At 43.0% G+C, this 22287-nt stretch overlaps 2 protein-coding genes across 4 annotated transcripts in view; both read right to left on the minus strand.

The window, feature by feature from the left end:
• Positions 1 to 76: 76 nt before the first annotated feature.
• LOC115155064 (uncharacterized) lies at positions 77 to 2751 on the minus strand. Its single transcript, XM_029701856.1, has 9 exons — positions 2747 to 2751; positions 2150 to 2279; positions 2010 to 2117; positions 1732 to 1947; positions 1418 to 1669; positions 1248 to 1355; positions 1006 to 1185; positions 774 to 871; positions 77 to 675 (listed from the first exon to the last, which is right to left on the minus strand). Exons 1-9 carry the CDS (start codon positions 2749 to 2751, stop codon positions 672 to 674), a joined length of 1101 nt encoding a protein of 366 aa, XP_029557716.1. The 3' UTR covers positions 77 to 671.
• A 1080-nt stretch (positions 2752 to 3831) lies between these two features.
• Positions 3832 to 22287, minus strand: part of LOC115153951 (actin-binding LIM protein 3-like) — a 144128-nt gene continuing 125672 nt past the window's right edge. For 2 of the 3 annotated variants that reach the window (XM_029699662.1, XM_029699664.1), the window contains 8 exons: positions 20916 to 20980; positions 20245 to 20434; positions 14076 to 14108; positions 12580 to 12638; positions 12372 to 12432; positions 12258 to 12265; positions 6461 to 6541; positions 3832 to 4698 (listed from right to left, as the gene is read on the minus strand). In XM_029699662.1, coding sequence (XP_029555522.1) covers positions 4585 to 4698; positions 6461 to 6541; positions 12258 to 12265; positions 12372 to 12432; positions 12580 to 12638; positions 14076 to 14108; positions 20245 to 20434; positions 20916 to 20980 — 611 coding nt within the window. In that variant the 3' untranslated portion in view covers positions 3832 to 4584. The remainder of the gene's footprint in view (positions 4699 to 6460; positions 6542 to 12257; positions 12266 to 12371; positions 12433 to 12579; positions 12639 to 14075; positions 14109 to 20244; positions 20435 to 20915; positions 20981 to 22287) is intronic. The other variant, XM_029699663.1, reaches the window with a different exon arrangement.

Consider the following 22287-nt stretch of genomic DNA (forward strand, 5'->3'; position numbering starts at 1 on the left):
GTTTAAAAATACATCTAATTGGCTACTGTGCTACACAGATGACATCACCTTAGTACAATCAACACAGACAAATATCCACATGTAAACTGCTTTAATTCAAATAAAATATGTACATCATTTGTTGAGCAGTAGTTCTGACATTGAAATAAATAATATGCAGATTGCTTTGTACAGTTACAAAATGAAAACATACATTTAAAAGTCTCCCAAACCTTTTATAATGGATATAGATTCAAAAATGAGATTGTGAATTCTGGAAGTACTGTATGTACATTATTGACCAGTATTGCTGTTAGTATTGTAAATATCTATGATAACTTGCGACTCTCTCTCTCTCTCTCTCTCTCTCTCTCTCTCTCTCTCTCTCTCTCTCTCTCTCTCACACACACACATCTATAAAACAAACAGCCATTACAAAGATGGCAGTAAGAGTTATTTATACTAGATGACTACTGCTAGTCAGTATGACTAATATTAGTCTGATAAAGACAGTGCTGCATACACTAACAATCAGAACTATATTTTCCTATGACGCACAACCTCATACCAGACCATTCAAATACAACTGATAGAAAAAGGACAGCTTTGCATGTAGGCTACCAAGAATATTGTATGATCTATTGGATTACCAGGAGTCACCTCTTCAAAACCCAACAGGAGATAACTAGGAGTCACCTCTTCAAAACCCAACAGGAGATAACTAGGAGTCACCTCTTCAAAACCCAACTAGGAGTCACCTCTTCAAAACCCAACAGGAGATAACTAGGAGTCACCTCTTCAAAACCCAACTAGGAGTCACCTCTTCAAAACTCAACAGGAGATAACTAGGAGTCACCTCTTCAAAACCCAACAGGAGAAAACTAGGAGTCACCTCTTCAAAACCCAACAGGAGATAACTAGGAGTCACCTCTTCAAAACCCAACAGGAGATAACTAGGAGTCACCTCTTCAAAACCCAACAGGAGATAACTAGGAGTCACCTCTTCAAAACCCAACTAGGAGTCACCTCTTCAAAACCCAACAGGAGATAACTAGGAGTCACCTCTTCAAAACCCAACAGGAGATAACTAGGAGTCACCTCTTCAAAACCCAACAGGAGATAACTAGGAGTCACCTCTTCAAAACCCAACAGGAGATAACTAGGAGTCACCTCTTCAAAACCCAACAGGAGATAACTAGGAGTCACCTCTTCAAAACCCAACAGGAGAAAACTAGGAGTCACCTCTTCAAAACCCAACTAGGAGTCACCTCTTCAAAACCCAACAGGAGATAACTAGGAGTCACCTCTTCAAAACCCAACAGGAGATAACTAGGAGTCACCTCTTCAAAACTCAACAGGAGATAACTAGGAGTCACCTCTTCAAAACCCAACAGGAGAAAACTAGGAGTCACCTCTTCAAAACCCAACTAGGAGTCACCTCTTCAAAACCCAACAGGAGATAACTAGGAGTCACCTCTTCAAAACCCAACAGGAGATAACTAGGAGTCACCTCTTCAAAACTCAACAGGAGATAACTAGGAGTCACCTCTTCAAAACTCAACAGGAGATAACTAGGAGTCACCTCTTCAAAACCCAACAGGAGATAACTAGGAGTCACCTCTTCAAAACTCAACAGGAGATAACTAGGAGTCACCTCTTCAAAACCCAACAGGAGATAACTAGGAGTCACCTCTTCAAAACCCAACTAGGAGTCACCTCTTCAAAACTCAACAGGAGATAACTAGGAGTCACCTCTTCAAAACCCAACAGGAGATAACTAGGAGTCACCTCTTCAAAACCCAACAGGAGATAACTAGGAGTCACCTCTTCAAAACCCAACAGGAGAAAACTAGGAGTCACCTCTTCAAAACCCAACAGGAGATAACTAGGAGTCACCTCTTCAAAACCCAACAGGAGATAACTAGGAGTCACCTCTTCAAAACCCAACAGGAGATAACTAGGAGTCACCTCTTCAAAACCCAACAGGAGAAAACTAGGAGTCACCTCTTCAAAACCCAACTAGGAGTCACCTCTTCAAAACCCAACAGGAGATAACTAGGAGTCACCTCTTCAAAACCCAACAGGAGATAACTAGGAGTCACCTCTTCAAAACCCAACAGGAGATAACTAGGAGTCACCTAAAACCCAGCAGGAGATAACTAGGAGTCACCTCTTCAAAACCCAACAGGAGATAACTAGGAGTCACCTCTTCAAAACCCAACAGGAGATAACTAGGAGTCACCTCTTCAAAACCCAACAGGATAATGTTTTGTTCTACTGTATGCACACTATAGTGTATTCTTTAGCAACCCGTAATCATTTCACCCCCTAAGTTGATTTAGATCGCACTGTATGAACCTTTTTTCATATATATATCAGGACCCTGGTTGTCCTTTGGATTGGTATCCACGTAGACCAATCAGGACAATTCCATCAAATCAATTCCACTTCAACATCCACAAAATTCCCTCGATTCCTTCCCTTCTCACCTCGATTCATTCCCTCCTCACCTTGGTATTGTTCAAGGAAGAGTTCATTCAATCCCTTTCAGTTGTAATCTAATTCAGATGCATTCCTCTATTTCATCTCTAATCCAGACTTCTGGTCACCAATCCCTTCAATCCCCTTTCCTCCACAGGCAGATACATTTTCCCTTTTTATTCAGAAACAGTTCAGATTCAGATCTAATTAATGTATATCTCTATTCATTATCTCTGTCTCCATGTGTTGAGTTAGAATCAGATCAAGTCTCCCCATGAAGAGTCACGTCATCTTTCATCCTAACTACAATCCCAGCTCTGAATACAATTCAAGATCCAATCATAACATGATATTCCATTACTGTAAATGAAACCCTTTGGTTCAATTGAAATTGATAAGAATAAATAATCCCAAACTCCAATACATACATTACATTGTTTGAATCCTTCCCATCAATTTAGTAAATCATGGGGATGGGGCGAGATCAGGTGGGACCATTCTAGCCAATGAGGGCAGATACGTGTGCGAACAACAGGCCATAGTGATAGATGGACTCATCTTTGTATTTGTGCCATTATAGAGTCTGTGACAGCCTCAAAGGTGCTGCCCATGCTATCTTCATTTTAAAGTAGTACATTTTCTTCTTCTTTTTAATTTTTTAAGTCATTGAAATTTGGAGCTATTAATATTTTAAATGATTGTTCCATGTACATTGTGTAATTTACTGATAGTCCTTAACTAGCTCCATAGGGATTTCAAATGTCAAACCAAATTGAAATAAACCCAAGCCAAGGAAAACTGTTATGGTACATTCCATTCTGTTACTGTACCCTCCATTCTGTTACTGTACCCTCCATTCTGTTACTGTACCCTCCATTCTGTCACTGTACCCTCCATTCTGTTACTGTACCCTCCATTCTGTTACTGTACCCTCCATTCTGTTACTGTACCCTCCATTCTGTCAGTGTACCCTCCATTCTGTTACTGTACCCTCCATTCTGTTACTGTACCCTCCATTCTGTTACTGTACCCTCCATTCTGTCAGTGTACCCTCCATTCTGTTACTGTACCCTCCATTCTGTTACTGTACCCTCCATTCTGTTACTGTACCCTCCATTCTGTCAGTGTACCCTTCATTCCGTGACATAACATTTTTTCTATTATCTCGCAAATCTCTGATTTTGGACGAGACTGACTTTATGACCAAAACTATCCTATTTACACTTTGTAGTCAATTTTGACACTTGAATAAATGATTTTGACTCATATCGATGCCACATAGGCCATTTTCAAAAAGAGAAGTTGCTTTTTAGGGGCAGTCAGTCTTTAAGCATGTTACTGTCTAAAACAAAACAACACAAGCAAACAAACTCATTGGTTCTTAATATAGTTATATTACTTTGGTTTTTCAGTAAACACACAATGATCCACACATTCTCTTAAACCGTACTACCACAATCTATCAATCTAGCCTTTCACTCTGTGGTGAACCCTTGCTCTATTAAGAAATACAATGTTTTAGTCTCAATGTAAAAAAAAAAGTCTGTGAATGAAACAATATATTTAGAGTAAAGAAAGCAAGGACAGAGTTTATCTGGTAGCACGTTCTGTTTGGACAGTTTGCTGGTGTTCTCTTTCCTGCTTGATCATAAGATAATGTCTCAGAGCTCTCCAAACCTGCAACCTGAAAAAGTTCAAATCTGCTATAACCTCATGACATGACAGCCATGAACTATAGTTAAACTCCTTCTAATAAAGCAAACACATAATACTGAAAGCATAGGCAGAACTAGCCTGGTCTAGTCCTCCCACAAACAGACATGGCTCAGGAGGAGGAGCCTGTTACTCCTCTTTCTCCAGAGATATATTATTGATGTATAGACTCAGGCTGGCTGGGTTTCTCTGGCCCGGAGGATGTCCTGGAACAACAGAACTATATCATTACAAATCATTCTATTTCTATGGCTAGAACCCAGGCTGGTTTTAGTTTTGGTTCTGCTGTGACTCTGACCTGATGGATCAAGGACTACCCAGACTGGTTATTATGGCTCTCAGTGAGGACTCAGGCCCCTCTAACGTTAAGCCCAGCAGGCTGCTATACTGAGCTTCGACAGTCTGGTCCTTTCAGAACAGTCGGACTTGTTTCTTGAGCTCGTTTCTCTTCCATAGTGCCAGCCGGTCAAAATCAGCCATAGTCATCCTAAACACCCGGTAGAAGTCCTCAGGAGACAGGTGGCGCTGGCAGAGAGAGATTACACACAGGTTAGTGTTGTTGGAGACATTGTCATACCCAACTCAGAAATGGAAATACAATTGACTTACTATATAGTACAGTTGAAGTTGGAAGTTTACATACACTTAGGTTGGAGTCATTAAAAGTTATTTTTCAACCACTCCACAAATTTCTTGATTATCAAACTATAGTTTTGGCAAGTCGGTTAGGACATCTACTTTGTGCATGACACAAGTCCTTTTTCCAACAATTGTTTACAGACAGATTATTTCACTTATAATTCCCTGTATCACAATTCCAGTGGGTCAGAAGTTTACATACACTTAGTTGACTGTGCCTTTAAACAGCTTGGAAAATTCCAGAAAATTATGTCATGGCTTTAGAAGCTTCTGATAGGCTAATTGACATCATTTGAGTCAATTGGAGGTGTACCTGTGGATGTATTTCAAGGCCTAACTTCAAACTCAGTGCCTCTTTGCTTGACATCATGGGAAAATCAAAAGAAATCAGCCAAGACCTCAGAAAAACAATTGTAGACCTCCACAAGTCTGGTTCATCCTTGGGAGCAATTTCCAAACGCCTGAAGGTACCACATTCATCTGTACAAACAATAGTATGCAAGTATAAACACCATGGGACCATGCGGCCTTCATACCGCTCAGGAAGGAGACACGTTCTGTCTCCTAGAGATGAACATACTTTGGTTCGAAAAGGGCAAATCAAACCCAGAACAACAGCAAAGGATCTTGTGAAGATGCTGGAGGAAACAGGTACAAAAGTATCTATATCCACAGTAAAACTAGTCCTATATCGACATAACCTGAAAGGCCGCTCAGCAAGGAAGAAGCCACTGCTCCAAAACTGCCATGAAAAAGACAGACTACGTTTTGCAACTGCACATGGGGACAAAGATTGTACTTTTTGGAGAAATGTCCTCTGGTCTGATGAAACAAAAATAGAACTGTTTTTGCCATAATAACCATCATTATGTTTGGAGGAAAAAGAGGGGAGGCTTGCAAGCCGAAGAACACCATCCCAACCATGAAGCACGGGGGTGGCAGCATCCTGTTGTGGGGGTGCTTTGCTGCAGGAAGGACTGGTGCACTTCACAAAATAGATAGCATCATGAGGAAGGACAATTATGTGGATATGTTGAAGCAACATCTCAAGACATCAGTCTGGAAGTTAAAGCTTGGTCGCAAATGGGTCTTCCAAATGGACAATGACTCCAAGCATACTTCCAAATTTGTGGCAAAATGGCTTAAGGACAGCAAAGTCAAGGTATTGGAGTGGCCATCACAAAGCACTGACCTCAATCCTATAGAAAATTTGTCCGCAGAACTGAAAAAGCACAAGGAGGCCTACAAACCTGACTCAGATACGCCAGCTCTGTCAGGAGGAATGGGCCAAAATTCACCCAACTTATTGTGGGAAGCTTGTGGAAGGCGTTTGACCCAAGTTAAACAATTTAAAGGCAATGCTACCAAATACTGATTGAGTGTATGTAAACTTCTGACCCACTGGGAATGTGATGAAAGAAATAAAAGCTGAAATAAATAATTCTCTCTATTATTTAGAAATTTCATTCTTAAAATAAAGTGGTGATCCTAACTGACAGGGAATTTTTACGAGGATTAAATGTCAGGAATTGTGAAAAACTGAGTTTACATGTATTTGGCTAAGGTGTATGTAAACTCCCGACTTCAACTGTATGTGCAGTGAGATGTGTTCATTACTTGCATGTTTACAAACCTGAGAGAAACTCACCTCTAGTCTGGCTCTGTCCACGTCATTGGGGGGCTGGTTCTGCCTCCTTATGGTGACTACCAACACGTCATATGGGTAGATCTGGAGGAGGAATGGTTATGCGGAAAACATAAAATGTTTTTAGATTTTCACACCATACATAAACTATGCAATGGTGGCCATCCTATTGTCAACGAATCACAGATGTTTGCCTGGGTCATTCATTCACCTGTACTTCCTCTGACAACAATCACACTTCCTGGTTCTGACCCGAAGTCAATACCAAAGGTAAAATAGGATGGACATTAGCTCACTGATCAGTCAGGACAACGCTCTCCTTATCTCTCTCTCTCGGAAGGGCTTTGAACCTCCTTCCCTGTCCAGACCTAATTTCCAGGTGAGTGGACCTGGGGTGTCTCCTGAGAGGAGCAGAGGACTCTTATCTCTGTGACACCATGGACGAGGTCAATTCCTGTAGATCCGGCAGTAGGAACTGTCCCGCCAGCCCACACTTCCTCATAGAGACATAGGGAGAATCTCAATTGCATACAGCAGGTAGCCTAGCAGTTAGAGTGTTAGGCCAGGAACCGAAAGGATGCTGGTTCGAATACCTGAGCTGTCAAGGTGAAAAATCTGATGTGTTCTTGAGCAAGGCACTTAATCCTAATTTACTCCAGGGGTGCCGTACTACTATGGCTGACCCTGTAAAACAACACATTTCACTGCACCAATTAGGTATATGTTTTCTCAATTTCCTATTTCCTATTCTAGTGTTCTCTACTAGTGTTCTCTTCTTGTGTTCTCTACTAGTGTTCTCTACTAGTGTTCTCTACTAGTGTTCTCTACTAGTTGTTCTCTACTAGTGTTCTCTTCTAGTGTTCTGTAGTAGTGTTCTCTACTAGTGTTCTGTAGTAGTGTTCTCTTCTAGTGTTCTGTAGTAGTGTTCTCTACTAGTGTTCTCTACTAGTGTTCTGTAGTAGTGTTCTCTACTAGTGTTCTCTACTAGTGTTCTCTACTAGTGTTCTGTAGTAGTGTTCTCTACTAGTGTTCTCTACTAGTGTTCTCTACTAGTGTTCTGTAGTAGTGTTCTCTACTAGTGTTCTCTACTAGTGTTCTGTAGTAGTGTTCTCTTCTAGTGTTCTGTAGTAGTGTTCTCTACTAGTGTTCTCTACTAGTGTTCTCTACTAGTGTTCTCTACTAGTGTTCTCTACTAGTGTTCTGTAGTAGTGTTCTCTACTAGTGTTCTCTACTAGTGTTCTGTAGTAGTGTTCTCTACTAGTGTTCTCTTCTAGTGTTCTGTAGTAGTGTTCTCTACTAGTGTTCTGTAGTAGTGTTCTCTACTAGTGTTCTCTTCTAGTGTTCTGTAGTAGTGTTCTCTTCTAGTGTTCTGTAGTAGTGTTCTCTACTAGTGTTCTCTACTAGTGTTCTCTACTAGTGTTCTGTAGTAGTGTTCTCTTCTAGTGTTCTGTAGTAGTGTTCTCTACTAGTGTTCTCTACTAGTGTTCTCTACTAGTGTTCTCTACTAGTGTTCTGTAGTAGTGTTCTCTACTAGTGTTCTCTACTAGTGTTCTGTAGTAGTGTTCTCTACTAGTGTTCTCTACTAGTGTTCTCTACTAGTGTTCTGTAGTAGTGTTCTCTACTAGTGTTCTCTTCTAGTGTTCTGTAGTAGTGTTCTCTACTAGTGTTCTGTAGTAGTGTTCTCTACTAGTGTTCTCTTCTAGTGTTCTGTAGTAGTGTTCTCTACTAGTGTTCTGTAGTAGTGTTCTCTACTAGTGTTCTCTTCTAGTGTTCTGTAGTAGTGTTCTCTTCTAGTGTTCTGTAGTAGTGTTCTCTACTAGTGTTCTCTACTAGTGTTCTCTACTAGTGTTCTCTTCTAGTGTTCTGTAGTAGTGTTCTCTACTAGTGTTCTCTACTAGTGTTCTCTACTAGTGTTCTCTTCTAGTGTTCTGTAGTAGTGTTCTCTACTAGTGTTCTCTACTAGTGTTCTCTACTAGTGTTCTCTACTAGTGTTCTGTAGTAGTGTTCTCTACTAGAGTTCTGTAGTAGTGTTCTGTAGTAGTGTTCTCTACTAGTGTTCTGTAGTAGTGTTCTCTACTAGTGTTCTCTTCTAGTGTTCTGTAGTAGTGTTCTATACTAGTGTTCTCTTCTAGTGTTCTGTAGTAGTGTTCTCTACTAGTGTTCTGTAGTAGTGTTCTCTACTAGTGTTCTGTAGTAGTGTTCTCTACTAGTGTTCTCTTCTAGTGTTCTGTAGTAGTGTTCTCTACTAGTGTTCTGTAGTAGTGTTCTCTACTAGTGTTCTGTAGTAGTGTTCTCTACTAGTGTTCTGTAGTAGTGTTCTCTACTAGTGTTCTCTTCTAGTGTTCTGTAGTAGTGTTCTCTACTAGTGTTCTCTACTAGTGTTCTCTTCTAGTGTTCTGTAGTAGTGTTCTCTACTAGTGTTCTGTAGTAGTGTTCTCTACTAGTGTTCTGTAGTAGTGTTCTCTACTAGTGTTCTGTAGTAGTGTTCTCTACTAGTGTTCTCTTCTAGTGTTCTGTAGTAGTGTTCTCTACTAGTGTTCTCTTCTAGTGTTCTGTAGTAGTGTTCTCTACTAGTGTTCTGTAGTAGTGTTCTCTACTAGTGTTCTGTAGTAGTGTTCTCTACTAGTGTTCTGTACTAGTGTTCTCTACTAGTGTTCTGTACTAGTGTTCTCTTCTAGTGTTCTGTAGTAGTGTTCTCTACTAGTGTTCTCTACTAGTGTTCTGTAGTAGTGTTCTCTTCTAGTGTTCTGTAGTAGTGTTCTCTACTAGTGTTCTCTACTAGTGTTCTGTAGTAGTGTTCTCTTCTAGTGTTCTGTAGTAGTGTTCTCTTCTAGTGTTCTCTACTAGTGTTCTCTACTAGTGTTCTCTACTAGTGTTCTGTAGTAGTGTTCTCTACTAGTGTTCTGTACTAGTGTTCTCTTCTAGTGTTCTCTACTAGTGTTCTCTACTAGTGTTCTGTAGTAGTGTTCTCTACTAGTGTTCTCTACTAGTGTTCTGTAGTAGTGTTCTCTACTAGTGTTCTCTACTAGTGTTCTCTTCTAGTGTTCTGTAGTAGTGTTCTCTACTAGTGTTCTCTACTAGTGTTCTGTAGTAGTGTTCTCTACTAGTGTTCTGTAGTAGTGTTCTCTACTAGTGTTCTCTACTAGTGTTCTCTACTAGTGTTCTCTTCTAGTGTTCTCTACTAGTGTTCTGTAGTAGTGTTCTCTACTAGTGTTCTGTAGTAGTGTTCTCTACTAGTGTTCTGTAGTAGTGTTCTGTAGTAGTGTTCTCTACTAGTGTTCTGTAGTAGTGTTCTCTACTAGTGTTCTCTACTAGTGTTCTCTTCTAGTGTTCTGTAGTAGTGTTCTGTAGTAGTGTTCTGTAGTAGTGTTCTCTACTAGTGTTCTGTAGTAGTGTTCTCTACTAGTGTTCTGTAGTAGTGTTCTGTAGTAGTGTTCTCTACTAGTGTTCTGTACTAGTGTTCTCTACTAGTGTTCTCTTCTAGTGTTCTGTAGTAGTGTTCTCTACTAGTGTTCTCTACTAGTGTTCTGTAGTAGTGTTCTGTAGTAGTGTTCTGTAGTAGTGTTCTCTACTAGTGTTCTCTACTAGTGTTCTCTACTAGTGTTCTGTAGTAGTGTTCTCTACTAGTGTTCTGTAGTAGTGTTCTCTACTAGTGTTCTCTACTAGTGTTCTCTACTAGTGTTCTCTACTAGTGTTCTGTAGTAGTGTTCTCTACTAGTGTTCTCTACTAGTGTTCTCTACTAGTGTTCACTTCTAGTGTTCTGTAGTAGTGTTCTCTACTAGTGTTCTGTAGTAGTGTTCTCTACTAGTGTTCTCTACTAGTGTTCTGTAGAGTGTTCTCTACTAGTGTTCTCTACTAGTGTTCTCTTCTAGTGTTCTGTAGTAGTGTTCTCTACTAGTGTTCTCTACTAGTGTTCTCTTCTAGTGTTCTGTAGTAGTGTTCTCTACTAGTGTTCTCTACTAGTGTTCTGTAGTAGTGTTCTCTACTAGTGTTCTGTAGTAGTGTTCTCTACTAGTGTTCTCTACTAGTGTTCTCTTCTAGTGTTCTGTAGTAGTGTTCTCTACTAGTGTTCTCTACTAGTGTTCTGTAGTAGTGTTCTCTACTAGTGTTCTGTAGAGTGTTCTCTACTAGTGTTCTCTACTAGTGTTCTCTTCTAGTGTTCTGTACTAGTGTTCTCTTCTAGTGTTCTGTAGTAGTGTTCTCTACTAGTGTTCTCTACTAGTGTTCTGTAGTAGTGTTCTCTTCTAGTGTTCTGTAGTAGTGTTCTCTACTAGTGTTCTCTACTAGTGTTCTGTAGTAGTGTTCTCTTCTAGTGTTCTGTAGTAGTGTTCTCTTCTAGTGTTCTCTACTAGTGTTCTCTACTAGTGTTCTCTACTAGTGTTCTGTAGTAGTGTTCTCTACTAGTGTTCTGTACTAGTGTTCTCTTCTAGTGTTCTCTACTAGTGTTCTCTACTAGTGTTCTGTAGTAGTGTTCTCTACTAGTGTTCTCTACTAGTGTTCTGTAGTAGTGTTCTCTACTAGTGTTCTCTACTAGTGTTCTCTTCTAGTGTTCTGTAGTAGTGTTCTCTACTAGTGTTCTCTACTAGTGTTCTGTAGTAGTGTTCTCTACTAGTGTTCTGTAGTAGTGTTCTCTACTAGTGTTCTCTACTAGTGTTCTCTACTAGTGTTCTCTTCTAGTGTTCTCTACTAGTGTTCTGTAGTAGTGTTCTCTACTAGTGTTCTGTAGTAGTGTTCTCTACTAGTGTTCTGTAGTAGTGTTCTGTAGTAGTGTTCTCTACTAGTGTTCTGTAGTAGTGTTCTCTACTAGTGTTCTCTACTAGTGTTCTCTTCTAGTGTTCTGTAGTAGTGTTCTGTAGTAGTGTTCTGTAGTAGTGTTCTCTACTAGTGTTCTGTAGTAGTGTTCTCTACTAGTGTTCTGTAGTAGTGTTCTGTAGTAGTGTTCTCTACTAGTGTTCTGTACTAGTGTTCTCTACTAGTGTTCTCTTCTAGTGTTCTGTAGTAGTGTTCTCTACTAGTGTTCTCTACTAGTGTTCTGTAGTAGTGTTCTGTAGTAGTGTTCTGTAGTAGTGTTCTCTACTAGTGTTCTCTTCTAGTGTTCTGTAGTAGTGTTCTCTACTAGTGTTCTCTACTAGTGTTCTGTAGTAGTGTTCTCTACTAGTGTTCTGTAGTAGTGTTCTCTACTAGTGTTCTCTACTAGTGTTCTCTACTAGTGTTCTCTACTAGTGTTCTGTAGTAGTGTTCTCTACTAGTGTTCTCTACTAGTGTTCTCTACTAGTGTTCACTTCTAGTGTTCTGTAGTAGTGTTCTCTACTAGTGTTCTGTAGTAGTGTTCTCTACTAGTGTTCTCTACTAGTGTTCTGTAGAGTGTTCTCTACTAGTGTTCTCTACTAGTGTTCTCTTCTAGTGTTCTGTAGTAGTGTTCTCTACTAGTGTTCTCTACTAGTGTTCTCTTCTAGTGTTCTGTAGTAGTGTTCTCTACTAGTGTTCTCTACTAGTGTTCTGTAGTAGTGTTCTCTACTAGTGTTCTGTAGTAGTGTTCTCTACTAGTGTTCTCTACTAGTGTTCTCTTCTAGTGTTCTGTAGTAGTGTTCTCTACTAGTGTTCTCTACTAGTGTTCTGTAGTAGTGTTCTCTACTAGTGTTCTGTAGAGTGTTCTCTACTAGTGTTCTCTACTAGTGTTCTCTTCTAGTGTTCTGTAGTAGTGTTCTCTACTAGTGTTCTCTACTACTGTTCTCTACAGCCAGCTTACATTTGGTTCAGTGATAGTCAGTTTGTTCATTCATTTGCGTAACATCTTACCTTGTATTCTGTAGAAAAAGAGAAAAAAGAGCTGATCACCACATTTATTCATATTCTCATTGGTTATGTAATTTGTAAGTGATATTATTGAAAGGTACAGCCATGATTGCTTACCTCTGATTCCCCAGTTAACTGCACTGCTGCTGTCGTAGTGGAAATTATCTGCACTCTGGGGCTGAAAGAGACAGACGACAAGAACAATTATTTTAGGGATACAAAAAAGTTATTGGTCTTTACTCTTGCTATGGTTTGGGTCCACACAGGATCCATTTACAACACCCAGATCCTGTGACAACCCCCCGCCCCCCCTCAGGGAACTCACCCTGTACATTCCGTTCCTGCCATACCCTGGCAACGAGGCTGACTTGGAGATGAAGGAGTCTGAAAGAGAGGAAACACAAGCATCCCAGCCATTCAGCCTGGGACCTGACCCACACACTGCGTCCCAGCAGAACACCGCAGCACGACTCAGTAGAAACACTGTGAGGGATGGGCAAGTAGCAAACTCTAACCGACAGCAAATGCAAGGCGATATAAGACACAGCAGGGGGCGCTAACAGCAAACACAATGGAGAAGCCCTCTGTGATTTTCATTTACAGGCAATGAAATTACACAGAAATGTCAAAGCCCGGACCAAAAATGATTATGAAGCAGAATATTATGTACTGGATATTGCATTGTTATTACATTGTTACGAAAATGTATGAAAATGTGTTCTGGACAAAAGCGTCTGCTAAATGAATCAAATGTAAGAATGCCCCCTCTATGATGCAACATTATAATCCTTGTGTAAACAATCATTAGCATAATTGATCGCAGGCTCTTGAAATGGCATTTGTTATCAATGTAATGATTATTGTCCCAGACAGAAAACAATCACATGGTCAAAGAGGAATGAATCAATCAATGTCAGTGGTGTAAAGTACTTAAGTAAAAATACTTGAATGTACTACTTTTTGGGGTATTTGTACTTTACTATACTATTTATATTTTTGATAACTTTTACTTTTACTTCACTACATTCCTAAAGAAAATAATGTACTTTTTACTCCATACATTTTCCCTGACACCCAAAAGTACTCGTTACATTTTGAATGCTTAGCAGGACAGGACAATTGTCTAATTCACACACATTTCAACAGAACATTCATGGTCATCCCTACTGCCTCAGATCTGGCGGACTCACTAAACACATGCTTCGTTTGTAAATGATGTCTGAGTGTTGGAGCTTGCCCCTGGCTATCAGAAAATACATTTAAAAAACAAGAAAATCGTACCGTCTCGTTTGCTTTATATAAGGAATTTGAAATTATTTATACTTTATACTTTGAATACTTAGGTATTTTTTTGCAATTACATTTACTTTTGATACTTAAGTATATTTAAAACCAAATACTTTTATACTTTTACTCAAGTAGTATTTTACTGGGTGACTTTTAACTTTTACTTGAGTCATTTTCTATTAAGGTGACTTTCACTTTTACTCAAGTATCGAAGTTCGATTCCCACGGGGGCCAGTACAAAAAAAAATAAAAATGCATGAAATGGTATGAAATGTATGTATTCGCTACTGTAAGTCGCTCTGGATAAGAGCGTCTGCTAAATTACTAAAATGTAAATGTAAATGTAATTATAGCGTGAATTATAGGAAAATAATGCATGCTCGAGAATGCCCTTCAAGCCAATCAGAAACAAGTATTCAACAATGCCATGGTATTAACTGATGTAACTGTACTACTGTCCCCCAGTGATGACCCTGTGATGACCCTGTCTACAGACAGACAATATACAGTAGGACACTGAGGCACCTCACTCACCACTGTCTGTACTGTAGTGGGATCTGGTGGGAGCTGGAGAGAGAGAGAGAGATGGAAGGAGACAGAAAGCGAGAGAGACAGAGTATGAAGAAAAAGAGAAGAGAGAGAGACGAGAGGAAGAGAGGAAGGAGAGAGAGAGAGAGAAAGAAAGGTCAGAGAGACTCATAGCTAGATACAGCCTCTACCTGTACGGATGCACGGTTAAGTGTTCTCATCTGGTCTCATAAAGCTCCTATAATGGTTTCTCATCACAGCCTTGAAACTAAAGACCCTCCTGATACAATCAGTCTTAAATCCAGGGTCATGATAATGATGAAAGATACCAAACACAGAGCAGCTGTGGTTCACAAGTTTTAGGGGAAGAATGCTCTGGGATACTGTATAACACGGATGATGGAGCGGTGGAAGAAGTCTGTAGGGACATTAGATAACAATGCCACTGTTTGTCTTAGTGAGGCTTAAGACGTATGACAAAGAATAACAAGAGATATACAACAAAGAGAACTGAAATGACAGTGGGTTAAGTGCATCTAAAAGAGTATCCCAAAGAGTATCTTAAACAAAACATCTCAGTCTTACCCCCCTGAAAAAAAACACACGTATTTGTCTTTTCCGACTAGTTCTGACTTTGCTGATAGCGACTTTATTGAGGTACAAGGAACTGACTACGACTGTGATGTGTGGTTGTCTCCCCTAGCTATCTGAAGATGAATTCACTAACCGTAAATTGCTCTGGATTGGAGCGTCTGCTAAATGACAAAAAATGTCAATGTAAAAAAATGTAGATGAATAACCGTTGGATCAACATACAGATGTCATTCTGCCCTAGCAGCTGTTCTCCCCACAGCATGTGACTGCATATCAAAAGTCCAAAATAGCTCCCTATTCCTCATATAGCGCACTATCGACCATGTGACCTGTGACCTCACAATATAGGGAAAAGGGTTCCATTTGGGACGGACCCACAGCAGGTCAGGTTAAACACCCAGATCAATGGCTCCTTCAGAAAGCTTTCATGTGCATCACATCAGTCAATGTGTCTGGCTGGTGCTGGTCCTGGTTGTGTTCTCACTTTCCCCAAAGACACAACATCCATTAAACATGGCGGAAGCTTTAATGAGTTATCAATAAAACAGGAAGAGGGACATGCAGGAGGTGGCTACAACTGGAGTGGGGCTGTGGGGGAAGTCGTATGTACGCCCTACGTAAAAAAACACACATTCCCCCTCTCCATCTCGCTGTCTCTCTCTCTCTCTCTCTCTCGTTTCCCCACCTTAACATGCAAACAGGCACTTAATGTGATGAGTACGGAGGAGGATCGATGTAAGTGTACACATCCTCCATCAGAGCAGTCTGAAACACATGACCAGGACAGTCTCAGCTCTATGAGGGTGTGGACTGATTGACAGACATAGTATCTATCTCCAGCAATAAACCACTTCCTTCCTTCTCTGCTCTCTGCTCTCTGCTCCCTGCTCTCTGCTCCCTGCTCTCTGCTCCCTGCTCCCTGCTCCCTGCTCTCTGCTCTCTACTCCCTGCTCTCTGCTCTCTGCTCCCTGCTCCCTGCTCCCTGCTCCCTGCTCTCTGCTCTCTGCTCTCTGCTCTCTGCTCCCTGCTCCCTGCTCCCTGCTCTCTGCTCTCTGCTCTCTGCTCCCTGCTCCCTGCTCCCTGCTCCCTGCTCTCTGCTCTCTGCTCTCTGCTCTCTGCTCCCTGCTCTCTGCTCCCTGCTCTCTGCTCTCTGCTCTCTGCTCTCTGCTCTCTGCTCCCTGCTCTCTGCTCTCTGCTCTCTGCTCTACTCTCTGCCTGCCTGTGTGTTATCATTAGAGATGAGACATGATAAACTGCCATGATAGTTAATCAGGTTCAGTTGGTCACAGTGTATCAGTTTAATCAGGGAGAGGGGGTTGAAGGTCAAGGTTGTGTGTGTGTGTGTGTGTGTGTGAAGGATGCACAGCATTGTGCATGTATTGCTATGTACATAATCTTAGATTACTTCTGAGTTTATGTGCGGCAAATGCTTGAAGCATTTTTTGGTTTTTATGTGTGGTTGTGTGGGTTCCACATTCTACTGCTCTGCCCCCCACTGTGCTGCCAGTGTAGAGGGGGTGTAGAGGGGTCTGGGATATCCCCCACTGTGCTGCCAGTGTAGAGGGGGTGTGGAGGGGGTCTGGGATATCCCCCACTGTGCTGCCAGTGTAGAGGGGGTGTAGAGGGGGTCTGGGATATCCCCCACTGTGCTCCCAGTGTAGAGGGGGTGTAGAGGGGGTCTGGGATATCCCCCACTGGGCTGCCAGTGTAGAGGGGGTGTAGAGGGGGTCTGGGATATCCCCCACTGTGCTGCCAGTGTAGATAGGGTGTAGAGGGGGTCTAGGATATCCCCCACTGTGCTGCCAGTGTAGAGGGGGTGTAGAGGGGGTCTGGGATATCCCCCACTGAGCTGCCAGTGTAGATAGGGTGTAGAGGGGGTCTGGGATATCCCCCACTGAGCTGCCAGTGTAGATAGGGTGTAGAGGGGGTCTGGGATATCCCCCACTGAGCTGCCAGTGTAGAGGGGGTGTGGAGGGGGTCTGGGATATCCCCCACTGTGCTGCCAGTGTAGAGGGGGTGTAGAGGGGGTCTGGGATATCCCCCACTGTGCTCCCAGTGTAGAGGGGGTGTAGAGGGGGTCTGGGATATCCCCCACTGGGCTGCCAGTGTAGAGGGGGTGTAGAGGGGGTCTGGGATATCCCCCACTGTGCTGCCAGTGTAGATAGGGTGTAGAGGGGGTCTAGGATATCCCCCACTGTGCTGCCAGTGTAGAGGGGGTGTAGAGGGGGTCTGGGATATCCCCCACTGAGCTGCCAGTGTAGAGGGGGTGTAGAGGGGGTCTGGGATATCCCCCACTGTGCTCCCAGTGTAGAGGGGGTCTGGGATATCCCCCACTGTGCTGCCAGTGTAGATAGGGTGTAGAGGGGGTCTGGGATATCCCCCACTGAGCTGCCAGTGTAGATAGGGTGTAGAGGGGGTCTGGGATATCCCCCACTGAGCTGCCAGTGTAGATAGGGTGTAGAGGGGGTCTGGGATATCCCCCACTGAGCTGCCAGTGTAGAGGGGGTGTAGAGGGGGTCTGGGATATCCCCCTGTCCCCAGCCCTATCTCAGCTGGAGCTGGGTGCTCTGTCTCTCCCTGGGTTCCCCTGACTAATCTATTAACAGTAGGAGAGGAGAGTACACAGGAACACCAGACAACTTCATCTCTCTCTCCCTCCCCCTCTCTCCATCTCTCTTTTGTTCTCTTCTCCCCGTCAGTGTGGGATCCTCCAGTGTCTGGGTACAGAGACATGAATCACCACAGTCACAGGGATGGAAGCTCTGACCACATATCAAGTATGCCAACCCTGAGGGGGATCTCATATCACAACAACATCCCTCTCACTTGAATTTATACACCATCTGGCAACCCTCACCATCTGGCAAGGTCTCAAAATATTTCATCAATACGTAGCTACATACAGTATGTGATGGTCTAGTGATGGTTGATGTAAAGGCACAGCTTGGTGGTAGATTACATGGAGTGCGTCCCAAATGGGAACCTATTCACTATATAGTGCACCGGCCCTGGTCAAAAGTAGTTGAGTGGGCCAGAGGGTGAGGCTCTGGGAGAGACCCAGTGTGTAGGATTTACTAATCAAACATGAGAGGCCGTCAATGTACTGATATTCAATCAAACATGTCCTCTGCCTGAAAACCCAGGGCAGGAAGTGCCAAACAGGAAGTGATAACCTCACTCACAGCCAATCAGAGCAGAAGTCCATATATGACCACAGAGTCAGTAGCATGCTGTTGTGAGATTGTATATGAAAATGAAACATTATTAGCGCCACACGGGTGGTGAATGTGACAAGAATTGAATATTTTTGCATTTTCAGCCATCCACACAGACAGACCAGCGCTATTCATAGTGAAGAGGCAAACACCCTTGGTCTATAGATGTGCCCTAAATGCCCTATGGGCCCTGGTCAAAAGTAGTGCACTATAAAGGGAACAGGGTGCCCTTTGGGATTCAGATGTAATATATATCTGGATCGTCAAGACAGCGCTGAGTCATTATGGACCGGCTCCTCTTATAACAACATTCGTCAGTCAGTCAGCCCATCAGAGGCTGAGATTAAACTCATCCCTCATCTCTCTCTGTCTCAGACCCCTGGCGCTCTGCTCTCCTCTCATCTCCACGCTGCTGCTTAGGAGCTAGCTCGGGGCAGGCAGGCAGGCAGGCAGGCAGGCAGGCAGGCAGGCAGGCAACTGCTGGGTGTAAAACTAGATAGCAAGCTATCATGGTAAAAAAATAGACTCAATGGTTACTAAAATGGGAGGTCTGTCCATGATAAGGCGTTGTTCTGCAAAGAGGGACATACAGTAGGCAAATTGCAGTTGGTCAGTAACATGCATGTGAGTCTCTCCTAGCTCAAAGTTGAGGACAGATTTCCTGCAGCACTATTGGTCTTGGTGCAAGGTTTTAGACAACACAACTCTACATAAAGAGAGACCTAAAACAACAACATAGCAAGGCAGCAACAGATGACAACAACATGGTAGCAACACAACATGTTAGCAACATAAAACATGGTAAAAACATTATTGGGCACAGACAACAGCACAAAGGGCAAGAAGGTAGAGACAACAATACATCACGCAAACCAGCCACAACTGTCAGTAAGAGCGTCCATGATTGTCACGTCCTGACCATAGAAAGCTTTTATTTTTCTATGGTAGAGTAGGTCAGGGCGTGACAGAGGGTTTTGTCTAGTTTATTTATGTCTATGTTGGTTCTAGTTTCTTTTTCTATGTTGGGGGTTTTGTCTAGTTTATGTATTTCTATGTGGGGTTCTAGTTTTTGTATTTCTATGTTTTTGGGGGGATGATCTCCAATTAGAGACAGCTGGTCATTGTTGTCTCTAATTGGGGATCATATTTAAGTAGTTGTTTTTCCCACTAGGTTTTGTGGGAGATTATTTTGAGTAAGTGTATGTTGCACCTCTTCGTCACGGTTTGTTGTTTTGTTCATTAGTTTATTTGTTTGTCTTGCATAGTTTCACAGTTATAATAAAATGTGGAACGATACACACTCTGCGCTTTGGTCCCATTCTTCAGACAGCCGTGACAATGATTGAGTCTTTGAATGAGGAGATTGAGATAAAACTGTCCAGTTTGAGTGTTTGTTGCAGCTCGTTCCAGTCGCTAGCTGCAGCGAACTGAAAAGAGGAGCGACCCAGGGATGTGTGTGCTTTGGGGACCTTTAACAGAATGTGACTGGCAGAACGGGTTGTTGACGTGTTGAAGCAGTTGGCACACAGTTCGTACGCTCATCAGCACAACAACAGGACATGAAACCAGTGTCTCTTCACAGTCCCCAGGTCCAGAACAGAGGCTGGGAAAAACACAGTATTCAATAGAGCCATGACTACATGGAACTCTCTGGTAACCCAGGTAACATGACTACATGGAACTCTCTGGTAACCCAGGTAACATGACTACATGGAACTCTCTGGTAACCCAGGTAACATGACTACATGGAACTCTCTGGTAACCCAGGTAACATGACTACATGGAACTCTCTGGTAACCCAGGTAACATGACTACATGGAACTCTCTGGTAACCCAGGTAACATGACTACATGGAACTCTCTGGTAACCCAGGTAACATGACTACATGGAACTCTCTGGTAACCCAGGTAACTCAAGCTAAAAGTAAAAACAGATTCAAAAAACAGATAAAAGGCACGACAGGGACTGTGAAGAGACACACAGAGATTTTGATGCATTTTCTATTGTATTTTGCATTGTATAATGTATTGTATTATGTATGTAATGAGTGGGTTGGGGTACGACTGTGATATGTGGTTGTCATGCCTGGCTATTTTAAGAGGAAGGCACTAGCTGTGGGTCTCTATGGATGGCAGCGTCTGCTGAATGGCTCTATTGTATATTGATCTATATTATGTATTGTATCTGCTGTGTTGTTTCCTGTTTGGACCCTAGGAAGAGGATCCTAATAAATACTATTGCTAACAGTGAGATGATCCATCACGCCTCAATACTAGTGTCAGTGTGGATAAAAGGATGGACTGGTGTTTAGCACCAGGACTAAATATTTCTCAGGGCTGTAAGTGGATTGTGGCGGGATGTCTTACATCCGTTGACAGTGTTGCTGTAGCCCACATTGTGCAGGGCCTCTTTGCTTCCACTGCGGGAGTTGCTACGGGAGTTGGTACGGGAGTTGGTGCGGGAGTTCCGTGCGCTGCTCCACGGGTCATTGTCATAGGAACCAGACCTGGCTTTCATCTCCTCCTTCAGAATCATACGGCCTATACCACCTTGGAGCTAGGGAAGAGAAGGAGAGAGAGAGAGAAAGAGGGAGGGAAGGAAAGAGAGTAGAGAGAGAAAGAGAGAGGGAGGGGGAAGAGAGAGAGAGAGAAGTGAAAAGAGAAAGGGAGAGAGAGAGAGGAAAAGGAGAGAGGTAAAAGAGACAAAGAAAGAGAGGACATGAGCATATGGCTTGAGCAGAACAACATGAATAATGTCTGGGGCTGAAGACTGTTGCCCTGTAGACAACATTCATTAAATATTTACAGCCATATCTTGCCAAAACAACAAATAAGCAATGTTGAGTAATGGTATTTACTGAATATTTCTGCATTTTGAATCTTTAAAGAAAGAAAACATTCAGATAAATAAATAATTTATAGTACATTTAATATTGCAAAGATGGCTAATCAATGTTTCCTTTTCATTGGTCCACACTCTCTCAGTCACAAATACAAATGAATAGTATTTTGAATAGCATTTATTGTGTCATACTGACTCTGTTAAGACTTTGATTCCACCCATCCTCCTCTCCACCTGAGGAAAACCTCCGGGCACGAGTAGCTGAGACGAGAGAGAGAAAAAAAGAAAGAAAGAAAGAATGAGAGAAAGAATAGAGGGAAATCACAATTACTGTTAAGAGACAGCCTTTGAGAGAGAGTTGAAATACTCAAGGTTGCTACACACAGGAATTCTATGATGAGACGTGCTCTCTTTAGTTCAAAAACATCTTGATCAATACAGCAGTCAATTTCTCAATAACCCATTGAGCCAACAGTGAATCCTCTGGGTCCTTAGCAGCAGTACCTTTAGGAGAGGGAGTGTAGGGGTAGTGGTTAGATGGTACCTCTGGGAGAGGGAGTGTAGGGGTAGTGGTTAGACGGTACCTCTGGGAGAGGGAGTGTAGGGGTAGTGGTTAGACTGTACCTCTGGGAGAGGGAGTGTAGGGGTAGTGGTTAGATGGTACCTCTGGGAGAGGGAGTGTAGGGGTAGTGGTTAGATGGTACCTCTGGGAGAGGGAGTGTAGGGGTAGTGGTTAGACGGTACCTCTGGGAGAGGGAGTGTAGGGGTAGTGGTTAGATGGTACCTCTGGGAGAGGGAGTGTAGGGGTAGTGGTTAGACGGTACCTCTGGGAGAGGGAGTGTAGGGGTAGTGGTTAGACGGTACCTCTGGGAGAGGGAGTGTAGGGGTAGTGGTTAGACGGTACCTCTGGGAGAGGGAGTGTAGGGGTAGTGGTTAGATGGTACCTCTGGGAGAGGGAGTGTAGGGGTAGTGGTTAGATGGTACCTCTGGGAGAGGGAGTGTAGGGGTAGTGGTTAGACGGTACCTCTGGGAGAGGGAGTGTAGGGGTAGTGGTTAGATGGTACCTCTGGGAGAGGGAGTGTAGGGGTAGTGGTTAGATGGTACCTCTGGGAGAGGGAGTGTAGGGGTAGTGGTTACATGGTACCTCTGGGAGAGGGAGTGTAGGGGTAGTGGTTAGATGGTACCTCTGGGAGAGGGAGTGTAGGGGTAGTGGTTAGACGGTACCTCTGGGAGAGGGAGTGTAGGGGTAGTGGTTAGACGGTACCTCTGGGAGAGGGAGTGTAGGGGTAGTGGTTAGATGGTACCTCTGGGAGAGGGAGTGTAGGGGTAGTGGTTAGATGGTACCTCTGGGAGAGGGAGTGTAGGGGTAGTGGTTAGATGGTACCCCTGGGAGAGGGAGTGTAGGGGTAGTGGTTAGACGGTACCTCTGGGAGAGGGAGTGTAGGGGTAGTGGTTAGACGGTACCTCTGGGAGAGGGAGTGTAGGGGTAGTGGTTAGACGGTACCTCTGGGAGAGGGAGTGTAGGGGTAGTGGTTAGACGGTACCTCTGGGAGAGGGAGTGTAGGGGT

The sequence above is a fragment of the Salmo trutta genome, chromosome 19 (genome assembly GCF_901001165.1).
Source record: "Salmo trutta chromosome 19, fSalTru1.1, whole genome shotgun sequence".
Lineage (NCBI taxonomy): Eukaryota > Metazoa > Chordata > Actinopteri > Salmoniformes > Salmonidae > Salmo > Salmo trutta.

Excerpts from the sequence above, each read along its gene's own strand:
- LOC115155064 (XM_029701856.1), bottom strand. Across the intron at positions 2,118-2,149 it reads TCCTGTTGGGTTTTGAAGAG|GTGACTCCTAGTTATCTCCT; the intron begins GTGACTCCTAGT and ends GCTGGGTTTTAG. Across the intron at positions 1,948-2,009 it reads TCCTGTTGGGTTTTGAAGAG|GTGACTCCTAGTTATCTCCT; the intron begins GTGACTCCTAGT and ends GGTTTTGAAGAG.